The sequence below is a fragment of the Delphinapterus leucas genome, chromosome 1 (genome assembly GCF_059928025.1).
Source record: "Delphinapterus leucas isolate spDelLeu-1000000601 "Yukka" chromosome 1, BTC_Dleu_Yukka2, whole genome shotgun sequence".
NCBI lineage: Eukaryota > Metazoa > Chordata > Mammalia > Artiodactyla > Monodontidae > Delphinapterus > Delphinapterus leucas.
Genome location: NC_143129.1, coordinates 147,352,246 through 147,372,542, shown reverse-complemented (window position 1 = coordinate 147,372,542; position 20,297 = coordinate 147,352,246). Strand labels below are relative to the sequence as shown.

At 34.7% G+C, this 20,297-nt stretch overlaps 1 protein-coding gene across 7 annotated transcripts in view; it reads right to left on the bottom strand.

The window, feature by feature from the left end:
- Nucleotides 1-20,297, bottom strand: part of NRDC (nardilysin convertase) — a 90,969-nt gene that overhangs the window by 58,204 nt on the left and 12,468 nt on the right. For 6 of the 7 annotated variants that reach the window (XM_089922818.1, XM_089922830.1, XM_089922824.1 and 3 more), the window contains exons 2-6: nt 10,173-10,485; nt 7,612-7,745; nt 6,635-6,704; nt 6,393-6,474; nt 5,390-5,543 (exon numbers count right to left, since the gene is read on the bottom strand). In XM_089922818.1, the coding sequence (XP_089778944.1) occupies nt 5,390-5,543; nt 6,393-6,474; nt 6,635-6,704; nt 7,612-7,745; nt 10,173-10,418 (686 nt within the window). In that variant the 5' untranslated portion in view covers nt 10,419-10,485. The remainder of the gene's footprint in view (nt 1-5,389; nt 5,544-6,392; nt 6,475-6,634; nt 6,705-7,611; nt 7,746-10,172; nt 10,486-20,297) is intronic. The other variant, XM_022575667.2, reaches the window with a different exon arrangement.

Below are 20,297 nucleotides of genomic sequence, written 5' to 3'. Positions count from 1 at the left end.
TTACTCAGACTTCCTGAGATTGATCAGCTCATTAATTTTAAGCCATTCTTCTTTTCTAGCATATACATTTAAGATTATATATTTCCCTCTAAGTACTACTATTGCTGCATCCCACAACTTTTGTTCTATAATATTTTTATAATTCAGTATAAAATACTTTCTAATTTCTGATATGCTTTCGTCTTTTACCCAGGTGTTTCTTAGAAATATATTTAATTTCCAAACATAAGGTAATGTTCTAGTCGGCTTTCTGCTTCTGATTTCTAGCTAAAATTTAACTGTACACTGTTTTCAGAAAACATAATTAATATGGTTTCAATGCTTTGAAATTTGAGACTGAACTTGTGGCTTAAAATAGGGTCAACTGAAAAAATTTTGTAGTTGGAAAGTGTTAATTAGGCATTCTGTATACATCTATGAAAAAAAGTGGTAATCCTTTTGTTATAATCTTCTACATCCTTATTGATTTTATGGTTGTTCTATCAATTACTGAGAAAGGGGTGTTAAATCTCCCACTGCAGTTGGTACTTGTTCATTGGTCTTTATATATGATTTATATATATGAGGCTATGTTAGTAGATGTGTTCAAACTGGAAATAATTATGTCTTCCTAGTTAAGTTTTATCAATATGAAGTGAGCCTTTTGAGCAACAGTAATATTTTTTCCAAGCCTTACATCTAAGTCTTGAAAACTATTTGATTGGGTTTTTAAAAATCCAGTCTGACAATGTTTAATTGGAAATTAATCCACTTACATTTAATGAGAATTACTGTTATATATGGATCAACATCTACCTCCATCCTACTTTGTACTGCTTCTCCCACTTGTTCTGTCTCTCCTACTACTTATTTTTCTTTGAATTTATTATTAAAAAGAATTATTCCAAATGTTTTCCCTGTACTGGTTTGGAATGTTTACGCTCAAATTGTGTTCTTTTAGAAGTTACCCTTGAAAATATTACATGTATCCTTTTAACTTATCAATGTCTAATGTTAATCAATACCTTATAAAAATACCTTTTTCTCCATCATCATTATTCCTGATTGATGTTATTGTTGTTTTAATTCTGTATACTTTTTAAGTTTTTTAATTACTGTTTTAAGTAATCAATGTTCATTTATATTTATTCACATAAAATGACTTTCATTGTTCTTCTATCTTTTTTTGCCATCTCTGATCTGCATTTTCCTTCTGCCTGAAATAAATTCTTTAAATTTCCTTTGGTAAGTTGGCTGGTGGCACACACTCTCAATTGTGTGTCTAAAGGTCTATTTTACAATCATTCTTACAAGGTATTTTTTGCTTGGTGTAGAATTGGTGGTTGTAGTTATTTTCTTTCAGGCTATTACAGATATCCCACTATCTTTTTTTTTTTTTTTTTTTTTTTTGCGGTACGCGGGCCTCTCACTGTTGTGGCCTCTCCTGTTGCGGAGCGCAGGCTCCGGATGCGCAGGCTCTGGACGCGCAGGCTCAGCGGCCATGGCTCACGGGCCTAGCCGCTCCGCAGCATGTGGGAACTTACCGGACCGGGGCATGAACCCGTGTCCCCTGCATCGGCAGGCGGACTCTCAACCACTGCGCCACCAGGGAAGCCCCCCACTATCTTTTAGCTTCCACTACTGCTGTTGAAAAGTCATCCATCAGACTAACTAATATGACTTTGAAGGAGTTCTGCCCTTCCATCTTGCAAAGATTTTCTGTATTTGGTTTTCTGTAGTCACTATATCTTTCTATATGTGGATGTCTTTTTATATACACTTTTGGAATTAGTTAAACTTCTTTAACGTCTGATTTGATGTTCTGGAAATTTTCCAGTGATCAAGCCTTCAAGTATTTTGTCTACTCTATCTTTCTCTCCTCTCCTTCTAGGACTTCAGGTAAATACATATTTGACATTTTCACTCTATCCACTATGCCCCTTTTCCTTTTTTTCTGTACCTTTCATCTTTTTTCTCTTCATACTGTATTAGGGATTTCTTTTGGTCTATCTTCCAATTCACAAATTCTATCTTCATCTACAGCTGCTCTTCTCTTAAACTTGTCCATTGGGTTTCAATTTCAATTATCATGTCTCAGTTCAAAATGCTCTTTCTTTTTTTTATATTTCAAATCCCATAGGTCACATTTTATAGTTTCCTATGCCTTGCAACTGTATTCAAACTTGTCCCTTATTTCTTTAAAATTGAATCATTTTTGTAATCGTACATTCCAATCTCTAAGATTTCTAAGGCATTAAAAGTCTTTTTCTGTTTTCTGTTCTCATTCATGTTGTCTTGTTTTGTTGTGTGCCTGCTTATGTGTGACTGAATGCTGGTCACTCTACTTGAAAAACTGTTTATAGGAGTAATGTAAAGCATAAAATAAAGGTATTTTCCTTTTGAGAGGATTTGTGTTTGCTTCTCTTGGGCATCAGAGAACACTACCAGCTCTGGACCATGTTAAATCACAATCAAGGCTTAAGGTTTGCTAGGCAACTCAGGCATTTTGAAAGCAGGTTGTAATTCCTCAGAATGGCTAATCCATTTCTTCAACCTGAGGGTGATGCCTTCTGGAGTCCCAGTTTATCATGAGAAGGGCATCCTGTTAGACATCCCACCATATGAACATCCTGGGCTTTGATAATTCTTGCTCTTGCCCTGAAATACTGATAAACCAAAGTTCAAATTTACTGAAATTAGCAAATGCCAACAGGGCAAAAGCAGCTTCCATTCTCATTTACTTACTAGAGTAAAAATTCAGTCATCTCAACTTTTTATTTAAATGATTCAAGATACTGATAAACAATGTGACCTGTGAAGGAATTGGATTTTACTGACTTATTAAAAAATACTGGCACTTAATCCACGCTATATAAGAGTCCTTTGAAAATGATCCAAAGACTTTTTATTCCTTACTAACTGTAGAAGTGTAATATTTTCATATTTATTATAGTATAGGCAATGCTTAATGCTCTACCACTATCTACCATTTATGGCATGAATTCATGGTTTGATATTCTTATTTATTTCTCCTATTAAGCAGTAGCATTCTTATTATTAATTCTGATAGGTTCTTTTTCTTTTAAGTAGAAATAATGTATAATAAATGTGTAAATATCTTTTGATTTCCTGAAGTAGTCCTTAGATTTCAAATACATAGAATTTCTTAAGAAGAAATGAAACAAGTTCTTTAACTAGACTTTATACCAAGTTTCATCATCTCTGAGGTGGTCAGAATTTATTCAACATATCCCTTGCCTATTCTTTTTTCCAATGAAGTGGATTTTTTCCTTCTTTATATCTGGATATAACCAAATATAAAGTCATGAGAATTCAACTTGTCTACTGCTTAAGCTTTCTTCACACATAAAGACCTGTTTCGATGTTGTGAAACTTGGAAGCTGAAAACTTTGAAACAAGAGCAAACATGCAGTCATCCTAAAAGTATTCCTAATTTTCTCATGGCTTTTTTTTTCTTTTTGGCCATGCGGCATGTGGGATCTTAGTTCCCCAACCAGGGATTGAACCTGCACCCCCTGAAGTGGAAGCGTGGAGTCTTAACCACTGGACGGCCAGGGAAGTCCCAGAGTATTCCTAATTTTCTAAGTTTATAGAAAAGATAAATTTGGGTATCATGTGCATTGCCTTTGTTAATTTCTTTTGTCTCTATTCCTTCGTTTGTTATTTGGGAATTAAATGTTTAATTAGAGAAACACTGAGATCAAATATATGTGCTATAAGCATGTCCTTAAGTATATGATTAAAAAAGAGCTATAAACTAGTTCACTGAATGCAAGTAGACAGCCATATTTTAGATTAATGAAGAAAAACCACTAAGTTGTATCCTATTATAAATATTGTCATCAAAGTAACTGCATCAATTTTAATGGAATTTTGGCATTGTTTTAGGAAAAAAAGTTGTTAATTTGGGGGTTCAAGAACACGTAAAGGGGCTTCCCTGGTGGCGCAGTGGTTGAGAGTCTGCCTGCCGATGCAGGGGACAAGGGTTCGTGCCCCGGTCCGGGAAGATCCCACATGCCACGGAGAGGCTGGGCCCGTGAGCCATGGCCGCTGAGCCTGCGCGTCCGGAGCCTGTGCTCCGCAACAGGAGAGGCCACAACAGTGAGAGGCCCACGTACCGCAAAAAAAAAAAGAAAAAAGAAAAAGAAAAGAAGAACACATAAAATATTTATTTCATTGAAAATAATGGTATATGCTTTCAACTTACAGGAATTTACCTAAAAGTTTTCTCAGGGTCAAATTAATCTCTTAAGGGATGAGACAATTTCTTTAAGAAAACTGGACCTTTGTCATGTTTTGAGATTTTTTTTTGCCATTTCTGTTTTGATTTTATGGTATTTTTTTCTATTAAAGAAAAACTGTGTTAATTCATTCAAGAAATATCAAGTATCTGCCAAATTCTTGATGCTGGAGATATATCAACAAAAAATAGTCCAAAATTTCTGCCCTCAGGGCTTACATTATACTGGTCAAACTTGAGATTTCTTTTTTTTATATTTCAATCTTATATTTATCTAGATTTTGGTATAAAGTGACTCCTTTTTTTCCAGCGTAGGCTTTGGTTTACAGCCTTGTGATAGCAAAGCTCTACTAATGCCCTGACGTAAACTTTCTAGAAGACAATTTTGCAGTGAGTATCAAAAGTTCTTTTAAAAAAAGCTTTAAAAATATTCATGAAAATAGACAGAAATTTCACTCCTTAGAACTTAACTAAAAGAAATAATTAAGGATGTACACAAAGATTAGGATATTCATCATAGCATTACAATACTAGAAAACTGGAAACAATTCAACTGTCCAATAATATGTGACTGGCTGAACAGATTACGGTACTTCTATATAATATGAATCATAAACAATCACTTAAAATCATGCTTTATAAATTATAAAATTATATGTAAAAGTGATATACCTTGTTTAAAAATATGAAAAGATATGAACAAGCTGATCCCATATACATTACGAGTATAGATAGCTATATTCCAAAACATCAACCACGGTTAACTCTAGATTATGAAATTGGGAGCAATCTTATCTCTTTTTGCTTCTCTGTTTTTCCATATTTTCTACTAAATTAGAAAATAACAATTGCAATAATGAGTCAATAGAGACTATGTTATGTACAAAACTCAAAAGGTGTTTAAAGGGCTTCAGTTTAGTCTTTATTTATTTTTTTTTTTCAGTTTAGTCTTTAAAACAAAGACTAAGGATTACAAAACAAGAGCCAAGGCGTATTTATAATTTGCTCTTTTCTCCAAATAAAGTATTGTGACAATTCTACAGAATTAGAACACTGCTCAAAAAGAAATACCATAGAACAATGCCCAATATTTCCAATTGTAAGGTGGCATTAGATAATCAAAATAAAAATACATTTTGAGTTAATTACCTATCCAGGGCTTCTTTGAAGTACTTCCTCTGGACATCAAACTGAAAGACTGTACGTTCACAATCAGTTGAAGCATTATCACTACCCCCATGTTTCTTCAGGAAGGCGTCAAACCCATTCTCATCTGGATATTTCAAACTACCCATGAATACCACTAAGTGGAAAGAACACAAAGTCACAGAACACAAAGATACAGACAATGTTTTTATTAACAAGGATGAAATTTCTCATATGCAGAAAAAAAAAAAAAGAAGAAAATATGTCATGAACAATGGTTACGTCTGGATAATACTTTCTTCATTACACTTCTGTTTTTGTAATTTTCTATAACGTTCATATATTACTTTTATTCTCAAAGCCTAAACATTTTATTTTTAATGAAAGAAATACATAATTTATTTGTGAAAAGGTTAAAATGTAAACACAGACATATAAGCAGATTAATTTCTACTGTAAAATCTCATGAGAAGTTTACCCTCAAGTATTGAATAGCTTAGAAAACCAGAACACAAAAAAATGAGTAATTTAAGTATCATAACTGTATAGCATTCACAAAGGTTTTACTTGGGTACATTCATAATTAAACTGAAGATTTTCTGTTTTATTTTGATATTAATCATGCCTTTTCATTTTCTGTATTTCTGATGCTTTGACATCTTGAGGCCTTGCCAGCCCTGGAAGAGACTGCCCCTCCCAAGGCTACAGCCTAAATTCCTAGAGGTTAGCAATTTTCTCCTGATTTGTTGGGCTTCCTGTACCTGAATAATAAAACCTACATTTTAAAATAGTTTTCTAAGTGGTTTCACTCTAATCTTCAAAATAAGTGCACTCAAGGAGATTAAAATTAAGTCTTCCCCTATGATATCCACTAACATTTTTTCTTAGTTTTTCTCTTATTAAACAAATTATAATTCTACCAAACCAGTTACTTATCTTTGAAATCATTTCATTCAAATTTAGAGGGAAAAACACACCCGGGAATGATATTTTACAAAGATCTTACTGTGCTCCAAAAAGTGTGCCAGCCCTGGCAGGTCATCTGGATCAGCAAAACTCCCAACTCCAACACAAAGAGCCGCTGCAGACTGGAGTAAGTAGAACACATACAAATAAACAGTGAGTCAATCCTAAAGGAATAATATTATCATCTCATTTTAAAGATTCACTTGGAGATGGGCTTTTTCCAATAGAAAGTAACAAAATTCTTTCCCTGAGAATCAGGAGGAGCAGCAAAGTGAAACTCACCAGAACTGTGTCAGTTTCACCCTGCTGCTCCTCCTCTTGCCATCCTGCCAAATGCTGAACAGGTGCAGACCTAAGGAAAAAAGCAGAAACAGACAGAAAAAAGCGAAGGGGGACTGGCCAGCCCACCCAAGTATTATATTGTGCCAGCATTTCAAAGTTCTGGACCAAGTTTGTTTCCTGATTTATCAGATTTCAGAAATCTGCAGAAGTAATATACCTGAGTAGATTCTGTCTAAAGATCTCTAAGCAATTAAAGGCTCTCTGTGTTCAGTAACTCAGTTACTAGATGGAAACTTCTCAATATGTTACTCAGAAAATCTTGTTTTTATTAAAACAGGGCATAAAATAACAAGTCAGGAAAACATCTAACAAAGAAAATAAATAAATGGTTAAGAAAGAAAATCTTTAACTATTAAAAAACTACAGAACTAAACTTTAAAGAGGCTTTTTAGTTCTTCACTTCTTATTGAAGATATATAAAATACTTATTGGTTGATATTCTCGCAATACCTTGGGAAAATCAGTTTCCAACAAAATAGATGGTCAGGAGGCATACCAAATTCTGCATTTAAAATGATCAGGGCATACCATTATATCATTATAAGTTAAAAGATACAAAAGGGGAGAGAAAAATAGTCAATTTGAATCCTTGAGGATAGAAAGTTGAATTATTAACTTTCCCAAATTTTACAAATGTCAATTTTAAAGGGCTAACAGATTCGATGACACAAGACTATTTTGATAAATGGTTATCCTCTTAGAGGGCTTTTAAAAAATAGCATACACCTGGTATAAAGTCTAACCATGTGTCAGAGGAGAAAAAAAAGTACGTTTTTGGAAGAACCAAATAGTCTCACTTGATACCATAAATCCCATACTTAAGACTTAGGCACATAAACTCAGTTACAACATGAGGGAATATCCACTTCTTTAAGGCACAGTCTAACCTGTTCTGTGATGTTTAATAGATGCCTAACCTGCTTTCAGCTCCAACTACCCCATAAAGTTTTCTTGTCTCGACCAGCAGGGTTGAAGACATTTTTGTATAAGTTGACTTAAACCACAGTCTATCAGTCAGCTTTGACAACAGCAAAAACAGGCTCTGCAATTGCTAGAAAAGAAATTCATACTTGAGAATTATCTACCCAAGAAATTCATACTTGAAAAATTCATACTTGAGAATTGACTTAAGAAAGGCCTAAACAAATCATAATTCAGCATATATCATACTTAAATTCCAATCTTGTTAATTTATCAAAGCTTTCAGATCAAGAACAATTTCCTTTTGAGAGGAAGAAAATAGAGGGGATAAAAATGATAACTCAAAAGAGTAGTTAACTTGCTAATTAGGTAAAAGTTCTCCAAAAACCTCAAAATTTTTTCTTCCCACTACCCTTATAAATTCACATATTTATCTTGAACACATTTCACATTTTTCAAACAAAAAATCATAAAACTGCTGCAAACCCTATACTACTCTTAAGCCACCTCTTACCTAGACTATCTACGTTATTTCCCTTTTGTAGGCATTTATTCATTCAATGAATATAAATCATTTTCCCAGATCATGGGATCAAAGGAAAGCCTTTCACTCGTGTACCCACTGCATCTGAATCTAAACAATTCGATCTCTTCTTCAAATTACATTAGGTTCCTCCATTCCTTTCTAATATCCAGAGAATTAGCTATCAATATCATATGAGGGAATATATCATACCAAGTTCTCAGAAAAGAAAGGCAGCATCTAAGCCATTTTTTAAATGATCTCTAGAATGTGACCTTACTGCTTCTAGACAAGGTAACATTTGGAGTTTGATGCACTTAAGCAAGATAAAAAGGGGTACCCAAAATACTGGATGCACATATTCATTTGTCAAAGATGTTCACAATTTCTGTATAAATCTAAGATATTTTATTATATCTTGACAATAAAATTGGCTGTCAAAACAATTCTTAATTTAATCCTAGAGTTTTGCTCATCAGTTGATAGAAGGTATACAGAAGTCCAAAACACAGGAAAAGCTACAAATAGATATATAGAAAGAAACTTAAAGACAAGGAATATTCAGGTATGAAGTTATAACACAGGAAGTTCTGGAGCTAAAATGGACTTTAAAATTTATGTAACCTAATTCTCTTGTTTTAGAAATGAGAAAAAAACGAGAAAATGAAAAGGCCTAAGATCATTCAGAAAGATAGTGACAGACTCAGAATTAGAATTCAGGTTTCCTGACTGTCAATGTTCTTTCCATTTCTGACTTTTATCATTTCTTCCCTTCCATTATTCCTCTATTTGGAATTACTAGATCTATTTTAAATTAAAAGTGAACTTATTAATTCCCAATTTACTTACAAAGACTTTAGTATAGACTATCAAGTAGCATATATATATATTTTTTTTTCCCCCCAGTGTTTTGGTTTTCATCCCTAAAGCTTTCCAAACTAAAACCACTTGACCTATCTTGCTCTCCCAAAACAGGCATCACTCACAATCTGAATAGCAAGGGCAAATAGCTTCTTTAAACATGACTCAATCCCTCCAACACCTCAGTGAAAGAATTGCCACAATCTTCTTTAAAAAAAAATATTTTTTTCCAGGAAGAGTATCTATCAAAGAATTTATTTAGGCCATATCTGCTACTTAAATCTCACATCTTCACACTTTGAGAGCTGACTTTATAGTATTATACATATGACCTTTAGATTTTAGTGTTAATAATCTGAACTTTAATTCATTTTTTGAGGACTGTACCATGTTGAATGCATTATCAATATTCAAGATACTAGCTTTAACAAACATTTGCTGATCAATTCCACTATAATAGCTCCAGAATATTATCCTCCAATATAGGTATTTCCTACTGCAAAATGGAAGCATTCTTAAAAAAATATCCAGAGAGGAAAATTATCTCTATCAAGCCCTACTTATCTATTCACCTACTGTCATTATATGTTTCACTAACTAAGCTCAACTCCCCATTTCTATTTCATTTCTTCCAATTTACTTATTACTTATTCAGACTTCTGGTGCTTCCTCATAAAAAGAGATAAATCACATTCAATTACCAAGACAGAAATTACCCATATGAGGACTCTTAGAACCCTAGGCCCAGGTGAGGACTCTACACTAGCCTTGTTCTTTTCTTATGCTTTTTCCAGTCTCTCCAAGGATGATACTCTCTCTTATTCCTCTATCCCAGGCTAAGAATTATGCGGATCCTCACCTCCAGGCATTTGTTTTTAAGACATATAACGCAGTCAAATACTACCAGTGATTACCTCTGAGAGTTATGGTTATGGGCAACTTTTATATTTTTGTTTTTCTTTATTTTCCATTAGCTTCTATAATAAGCATTTGTCACTTTTAAAATTAGAGCAAAACATTTTTTTAAATGTAATCTTTATACAGAATAAATATACCTTTACTAAGATCAAAAGATATATATTTCCTTTTGGCCATTAAGAGATAAACATAAGCTTGGAACTTATCCCAAAGAATTCCCAAATTAGAAAAAGATATAACAGACATGATTCACACCTGTTTTTCGGTGGTTTTCTTTCTAGCTTCTGCCCTCTCTTCTAATTCTTCCAATTCATTATCCTCAGTATCAAGATCATCATCATCATGTTCATCATCATCATCAAACTCATCTTCATCATCAAAACCCTCTTCATCATCATCTTCTATTTCCGCTCCAGAATCTTCATCATCATCGTCGTCGTCGTCATCTTCTTCTTCTTCCTCCTCTTCTTCTTCCTCTTCATCATCTGTTGCATCACCCATTTTACCTTCCACATTACTTAGGTCTGAAATCAAAAGTGCCTGCAAGCCATTTCGTAATTTGATGTATCTAAAAAAAAAAAAAGAAAAGAAAAATCACAAAACATTTGAGTCAGCCATTCATTATACTACACCAACGCAAGTGATCAGCTTAGCAGAATTATTTTAAAAATCCAAGTACACGCACACACACACCCAACACTATTTTTAAACTAATGAAAACTGGTTGATTGTGAGGAGAACCTCAAAAGCTTATCAGTTTCCAAGTATCTACAGGGAAAGTATGAGAGAGATGCTTCCCTGTTTGTATTTTCTAAATACAGGGAATCTACCCTGTTTGTATTTTTAATTTTGAACTCTGAAAATATATTTACCTATTCAAAAACTAAATTTTAGAAGTTAAACATAGACAACAAACCCACCACCCAGCCTCCCTTACTATTTTTTTTTAGCTTATAAGTATTTAATAAACATTCTACCATACCAGAAGACCTACCCTAAAAGAGACATATCACTCAATATACAGAGCAGTCATATCAGCTTAAATATTGAATCAAAATCTCATTATATTTAAACTCTGTTGATTCCTTTTGGTACAATGTGTTTGATATTTTATACCAGTCTCCAAAGATGCTTTTATGAACTAAGAAAATGGCTACATCTGTAAGAAAAGTAAATCCCACAGACTAGTAGCACCGCTGTAAGCATGACTATCCTAATTAGTAAAACTGTTGTGCCAGTTTGATGACTGAGTACCTATGACAAACTTCTCGCATTTATACTCATTCTTCAGTGTGTTAGTCAATAAACATTTACTTAGCAGCCTGAAGTGTATAAGATACATTAAGGGTAAAGAGAATAAAATCACATTATTCATCCTCAGGCACTCACTGTCTAGTACAATACAATAAAGCCAGTACAATACAGAATGACAGAGGTAAACACAGGATGTCAGAAAGAAGGAAGCAGTCAGGGAAGGCTTCTGAGATAAGGTACACTTAACCTGAGCATTGAAGATGGGAAAAAAAAAAGTTTTCTAGCAGAAACTATAAAAAATAACATGCAACAAGAAAAGGAGCCTATGAGTCAAGATGGAAGACAAAACACATGGATTTATCTCCTTCCCATATCAAAAATCACATTTAAAAAACAGCGGGCTTCCCTGGTGGCGCAGTGGTTGAGAGTCCTCCTGCTGATGCAGGGGACACGGGTTCGTGCCCCGGTCCGGGAAGATCCCACATGCCACGGAGCGGCTAGGCCCGTGAGCCATGGCCACTGAGCCTGCGCGTCCGGAGCCTATGCTCCACAACGGAGAGGCCACAGCAGTGAGAGGCCCGCGTACCGCAAAAAAAAAAAAAAAAGTTATGGTTATTTTTTGTTTTGGCTTTGTTTGAGAACAAAATCACAACAGACTTTGAAAATGTTAGCATAGGAAACCATAAACAAGACGAAAAGACAACCTACAGAATGGAAGAAAATAGCTGCAAATGATACAACCAACAAGGGGTTAATTTCCAAAATGTACAAACAGCTCATATAACTCAATATCAAAAAAACAAACAACTCAATCAAAAAATGGTCAGAAGACCTAAATAGACATTTCTCCAAAGAAAACGTACAGGTGGCCAACAGATACATGAAAAGATGCTCAATATCACTAATTATTAGAGAAATGCAAATCAAAGCTACTATGAGGTACCATCTCACACCAGTCAGAATGGCCATCATCAAAAAGTCTACAAATAATAAATGCTAGAGAGGGTGTGGAGAAGAAGGAACCCTCCTACACTGTTGGTGGGAATGTAAATTGGTGCAGCCACTATGGAAAATAGTATGAAGGTTCCTTAAAAAAACTAAAAACAGAGTTACCATATGATCCAGCAATCCTACTCCTGGGCATATATCCAGAAAAAATGAAAACTCTAATTTGAAAAGATACATGCACACCAACGTTCACAGCAGTGCTATTTATAATAGCCAAGACATGGAAGCAACCTAAGTGTCCATCAACAGATGAATGGATAAAGAAGATGTTACACACACATGCACACATACACACACACACAGTGAAATATTACTTAGCCATAAAAAAAGAATGAAATACTGCCATCTGCAGCAACATGGATGGACCCAGAGATTACCATACTGAGTGAAGTAAGTCAGGGAGAGAAAGACAAGTATTATGTCACTTATATGTGGAATCTAATACAAATGAATTTATTTACAAAACAGAAACAGACTCACAGACGTAAAAAACAAACTTATGGTTACCAAAGAGGAAAGGGAGGGTGGGGAGAAATAAGTTAGTAGTATGGGATTAAAAGATACACACCACTATATATAAAATAGATAAACAACAAGGATTTATGTATAGCAAAGGGAACTATATTCAATATCTTATAATAATGAAAAAGAATCTGAAAAATATATTATATTTATATATGTATAACTGAATCACTTTGCTGTATACCTGAAACTTACACATTAATGTAAATCAACTATACTTCAATAAAAGAAAGAAAAGGATGCCATTACGCAGATCAGAAGTTTTTAGAAATTATTAGAAAACAACATGTGAATTTAATCAGATTAATGGAGAAAACAGAAAAGAGAACATGACAAGGTATTAGTTCTTCCCAAGAAAGTCTGAAAAAAAGCCTACACTACCCACTCCCACCCCACACACATACCTCAAGTCTATCCTTAGCAGCCTGAAGAAAGCAGATCAGGTGTATTATGGGCTAACTTGTGTTCCTCCAAAAGTCTTATGTAAAAAGTCTTAACCGCAGAATGTGACTATTTAGAAATAAGGTCTTTAAAGATGTGATTAAGTTAAAATGAGGCCATTAGGGTAGGCCCTAGTCTAATCTGACTGGTGTCCTGATTAAGAGGAGGAAATCTGGACACACAGACACTGGACATGCCCACACACAGATCAAAGAGCAGATGGGGAGACAGCAAGAAGACCGTCAACTGCAAGCCAAAGGGAGAGGCCTCAGAAGAAACCGAACCTACTGACAGCTTTATCTTGGACTTCTAACCTCCAGAATTGTAAGAAAATAAATTTCTGTAGTTTAAGTCACTTTGGTATTCTGTTATGGCAGCCCTAACAAACTAATACAAGGCCATTTCTCTTTTCAAAATCCATCAATGGCTTCCCATCATACTTGGAATAAAATCCAAAATCCTTACCAGGGCCTAGAAAGCTCCACATAATCTGGCGCCCCACCACTTCTCCAAACTTCTTTCCTACTCTTCCCTCATTCTCTTTGCTCTGACCAAAACGTTATTGTTCTTTCTTGAACATCTGCTCCATCTCTTTCAAGTCTTTGCTAAAATGTCCCCTTTTCAAACACGCTTTCTCTGACGCACTAATATTGCACCCCAGTCCATCCCTATCCTCTTTTATCCTGTTTTAACTTTTTTCACACTATTTATCATCACTTGTTTTTGTTTTTTAGTTTTTTGGGGTTTTTAAAAACTTTTCTGTCTGCACCTTTAGAAAGTTAGCTCTGAGGGCAGGGCTTTTCTTTTTCTTCATAGCTATATTCCCAGCACCTAAGACATTGCCTGGCACTTAGGAAACATTTAAGAAATATTTGTTGAATGAACAAAAGAATGTTAATGCCTAAAGGGGACCTGATACATGATAGATACTTAATATCTGCTAAATGAAACAAAATATCAAGTAGTTTTATAAAATAAATAAAATTATGTGTACACATATACACACTAAATGTACATAAAGGTATAGCAAAAGAACTAAAAGGATACAAACCAAATGTAACAATAATATATACATCTGGAGAGAGGAATAAAAGTAGAGCAAGATACAAGAACTTTCATGCTTTACTCTATAATTTCTACATATTTTTCAATCTTTTGTAATAAAAATACAATCACTTATTTGTATAATAAAAATAATTTAATGAAAATCCAAAACCCACTCCATAACAAATTAAGAACACACACACACACACACACACACACACACACACACACACACACACTCCCCTTAGCTTTACAGAGAGTTAACTTCTACAAAATCATCAAATCCATTTAAAGATAGTTATGGACAAAATGCTCTTCATCATCACTTCTATTCAGCACTGTATTAGAAGTCCTAGCAAATGAAAACAGCTCCACAATATAAATAAATAAAATACATTTATACAGCAAAGATACTGAAAGCTAAAACAATTCATTGCAAAAATATACGATTACCAAGAGAATGCAAGAAAATTTAAAATATATATATATATTAGTATAGTATGAAGAGTTCAGCAAAGCATCCAAATCAAGAACCATGAACAAAAATCATGAATTTCCTATATACCAAAAGTAACCAATTAAAATGAGATTTAAATAAAAGATCCTATTCACAAAAGCAAAAGAAACTATAAATATATATTTAATAATAACACCTCACATTTTAAGTGTATTAACTTATATGTCTTAACCCATTTAATCTTCATAATAACCCCAATGAGTTATTATTCCCATTTTATGGATGAGGAAACTAAAGCACACACACACACACACACACACACACACAAAATAAAGGATTTTTATTTGCCCAAGCTTAGCAGGGATTGAACCCAAGTAGCATGGCACCAGAAGCCATTCTGTTCCTCATCCAACATGAGGAAAACTAGAAAATTTTACAGGAGAAAATAACAGACGTAACTAGTCATACCATGTCATTGCAATGGGAACTTCAATATTACAAAGATATAAATTCTTCCCCCAAATTAATCTATAAATTCAAGGCAATTCCAATTTTAAAATCCCAGTGTGTGTGTGTGTGTGTGTGTGTGTGTGTGTGTAACTTGGCATACTGATTCTAAAATTCATATGGACAAAAAAAAAACCCAAAAATGCCAAGAACATTTTGAAAAGGGAAAACATGAGGGGGAACTGCCTTACCAATTATAAAAATAAATATTTTAAAGCAATTAAAATTAAAGAGTATACTGGAACAGGAACACCTACAGATCAATTTAAGAAAACAGGTTCTAGAAACAGAGCAATGTTTATAATATTGTTGCAATACTTTATTATAATTCAATAAATGATGTTGAAACAAGAGATAATTCATTTAGGGAGATAAAATAGCCATCTCTATCTTACACCTAACACATATAAATTCACATAGCTTACAGAGCTAAAAGAAAAAAAAATGTCTTAAAAGTATTTATGAGAAAATATTGCTATAATATTGGTATGAAGAAAATTTATGCTAAACAAGATACAAAATCCAGAAGCTATAAAGGGCGGTGGGGGGGAGGAAAGATTTCACTATATTCTAATTTAAAACTTTTCTAAAACAAAACATCATAAACTAAATCAAAGAGAAAAGTACATATTGAGAGAAAAGAATAATATACACGAGTCCCTTCAAATCAATAAGAGCAAAAAACAAAAACTAATAAAAATAGGTTTAAAAATATATACAAACATTTCAAGAAGAGATACAAGATGTCTAATAAATGAAATGATGCTGAACCTTAGCAGAAATCAAAGATAATCAACTGAAACAACAAAATATTTTTCATCCAGCAAATTAGCTAAATTTGTATTGCTATCCAATACTGACAAGGGGACAGGGTATTCTCACACACTTGCTTATGAATCTCAGTGGGTACAGTATTTTTGTAGAAGAATATGGCCATACCTATTTTCTTAAAAATGTAAACTCTGCATACGTTTCAACCCAGTGATTTCATTTCTATATATCTTATAGAAATGTTCACACACATGCACAACAATGTTCACTGCAGCAACATTTGTGGTAGAGAAAAATTGGAAATCATCCAAATGTCCATATATAGAAAAATATGCAAATACATTATCTCATAGCCATACCACAGTATACTATATAGCCTTCAAGACCTCATTTCCATATACAGAGAGAAAACCATTAGCGACTCAGGTTCTATCTTAAATTGCTATTTTTAGACCTAGACTATGCTAAATCATTATAGGTCAAAAGAGGGTACTAGGGGGGCTAACTTTGTAATTATATAACTCGTCATTACCTCCCCCCAAACCATGTAGTCTCAATTATTCGTGTGTGTGTGTGTGTGTGTGTGTGTGTGTAAATTTTTGGAGGGGTAGGGCTCTTCTAAGATGTCTAAGAAAACCTCTCTCCCTCTAGCTTATTCAACTTGTCTACCTTTATTTGATTTCATCCTCACACTGCTCCTGTACTGACTATAAAGACTGAAGTAGGGAATTCCCTGGCAGTTCAGTGGTTAAGACTCGGTGCTTTCACTGCCAGGCGCAAGTTGGGGAACTAAGATCCCACAGACTGCAATGGCATGGACAAAAAAAAAAGACTGAAGTATATTTTTCAAACCAAGCCCAAGAATCAAGAATGTGGCATTATTTTCTTTATAATAAAGTATCCACCCACTCATTTTTATTTTTTCCTTAATTAAATGAACCAACCTTTTGTGAAGCCACTTTCAGTCACTAAAATTACTGCAGTTAAGAGCTCATGTATTTAAATCCAAAAATACTTGAGACCATATAGTGGGGGGCAGGGGACGGGTAGTGACAAGTTACATAATTACAAAGTACCGTCTTTTAACCTAAAAAGATTTAGTACTCTCTTTCTAGACCTGGAATTAACAATTTAAGGCTAGAGCCTTAGTCATTAACTACTGTATAGTACATTTGAAACTTTAGACATCTTTGCAGTTTAAAGCTGCAGACCTGGTTTAAGAAGTCCATAAAAGCATTAATTGTTATGCTCACCAAACCATTAAAAATTAAATCCCTGTTCAGTTTTGCCTATAATTCTAGGGCAGTTGCAAATCTCAAGTTAAAACAGTCCACATAGTAAAGCTGATATGGCCTGCCTGAGTCAGCTAAAGCCTTCTCACCCAAGCTGCATTAGTTTAAAGCTAACCATACAACTTGTTTTAAAAAAGAAGAAAAAGATGGGGACTTTCCTGGTGGTGCAGTGGTTAAGAGTCCACCTGCCAATGCAGGGGACATGGGTTCGATCCCTGGTCCGGGAAGATCCCACATGCCCCAGAGCAACTAAGCCCGTGCGCCACAACTACTGAGCCTGCGCTCTAGAGGCCACGAGCCACAAGTACTGAAGCCCGTGCGCCTAGGGCCCATGCTCCACAATAAGAGAAGCCACCGCAATGAGAAGCCCGCGCACCACAAGGAAGAGTAGCCCCTGCTTGCCGCAACTAGAGAAAGCCTGTGCACAGCAGCCAAAGGTAAAATTTTTAAAAAGAAGAAGAAAAAGAAACAAAAACTTACTGCATGGTACAATATAGTTCTTGCAAATAACCAAGATCAAAAAAATCCACATGCTTCTCTGCTTGTTAAAACATAACAGCAAGCTACCCCATTTAAGACTCACCAGAAGGCCTTTTTGTTCCCTAATGGCAGTCCTTCCCTATTTCTCAAGGTTCCTCATCTATGGATCAGTTATTAGGTTATTAGGCGTAATTGATCATTTTAATAATGGCCCCCACAGTGACCTGGTCAATCTTCCCAAGAGTTGGAGTCTATTTCTCCCCACCCCTTGAATCTGGGCTAGCTTTGTAAACTTTGCCCTATAATTTGTCGTGAAGTCCTAGAGCCTAGGCCTCAAGATGCCCTGCAGCTTCTGCCTTCACTCTCTGGGAACTCAGCTGCCATGTCAAGAAGTTTAAGCTAAACTATGAATGAGGATATATTATGTGCAGAGAGAAGGTCTACCTTCTAGCTGTCCCCACCAAGGCCTCAGACATGTGATTGAAGCCATCTTAGACCCCCTAGCTCCAACCAACCCACAAAATGAATATAGCCACAAAAATGAGCCCAGGTAAGAAGAAAACAAAAATTGCCTGGTCATCCCATAGGATTGTAAAAAAATAATAAATCATTGTTGCTTTGTGCCACTTAAATTTTGAGGTGGACTATTACACAGCAACGCTAATACATTAGGAGGACTCAAATGACTGAACAAGTCCACTTCCTGGTATATACCCAAATGAGTTTAAAGCAGGGACTAGAAAGAGTATTTGTAAGCCAGTGTTCACAGCAGCATTATTCACAATAGCTAAAAGGAGGAAACACCTCAAAAGTCTATCAACAGATGAATAAACAAAATGTGACATATACATACAGGGGAATATTATTCAGTCTTAAAAAAGACGGAAATTCTAACACATGCCACAACATGGATGAATTTTGAAGATATTATGCTAAATGAAATAAAGCAGATACATAAGGACAAACATGGTATAATTCAACTTACATGAGGTACCTAGAATAGTCAAATTCACAAATAGATAGTAGAATGGCAGCTGCCAGGGACTGGGAGGAGGAGGAAATGGGGAGTTATTATTTCATGGGTGCAGAGTTTCATTTTAAGATGAAAAAGTTCTAGAGATGGATGATAGTGATGGTTGCACAGCAATGTGAATATACGTAATGCCACTGAACAGTACACTTAAAAATGGTTAAAATGGTAAATTCTGTTATGTGCAGTTTACCACAATTTTAAAAAAGCACGTCTCTTCCCCACTTGATTTCAGAATCAGATGAGAAAAAGAGAGGGAACAGAAAAATTGAGAGCAAAATGTCAGCTTTATCCTTGATATAAAGCTAGGTTGGAGAACACAGCTCAAGAGCGGTTTGGAAATGGCTTGCTAACGCTCTCTGAATTGAAGTTATCCACAAGAACTGAAATATTTCCCCCAAAAGGCGGAGCTAGTCGTGCACTCAGTCTACTGCACTGGCTAAGAATATACCAAAATACTGGCTGTCTGCAGGCTGGAATGAAAAGAGAGATGAAAAGGTTAGAGCATGCCCAAGGTCATTCTACTGCACTCACTAATCAAATAAGCCACTCCTGTGAAGGGGAAGAAGAGGTAGAGAAAGAGGCTAACAGTGTTACCATAGTAAAGTCCCTCTCATTGAAACAGTGTTCCTATATTATATAGTATTATATAGTAGCTTCAAAAGAAAACAGGGGAAAAATTAGGGAAAAAATTCAAGAAAAATTTCCTGGGACTGAAGAATTTATATTCTAAACTGATTGAGGAATGAAGATACAAGATAACAGTTGAATTGATGGATTTATTGATGTGTTTGACCATAGTTAGAGGAGTTTTAAAGCTCTGGCAGAGAACTAGGGTAGAATTCATGTTAGATCACAAAGAGCACTAAACAAAAAAAATAGTAATAAGGCATCTTAGATATGATGCACAAGCAACAATAAAAATAATCATAAAAATTTAGAACTTTTGTGCTTCAAAGGACACCATCAAGAGAAAATTTTTGCAAATCATTTATCTAAGAAGACCTATATCTAGAATATATAAAGAATTATTACTACTCAATTAAAAAAAGTAAAGTTGGACAAAGGATTTAAACAGATACTTGTCCAAAGAAGATACACATAGTATAAGATAAGAAGATGACAGATGACTAGTAAGCACACGACAAGATGTTTAACATCATCAGCCATCAGGGAAATGCAAATGACAATGAGATACCACTTTATACCCTCTAGGATGGCTATAATCAAAAAGACAGATAGTAGCAAATGTTGGTGAGGATGCAGAGAAATTGGAACTCTCACACGCTGCTGGAAGGAAAGTAAAATGGTACAATCACTTTGGAAAAGTCTGAAAGATCCTCAAATGGTTAAATGGCTTCCATATGATCCAGCAATTCTATTCCTATTTATTATATACTTGAAATAAATGAAAACCTACATCCATGCAAAACTTATACATAAATGTTCATAGCAGCATTATTCATAATAGCCAAAAAGCATCCATCAACTACTGAATGGATAAATAAAATATATCCATACCATGGATTAGTCAGCAATAAAAGAAATGAAGTACTGGTACATGCTACAATATG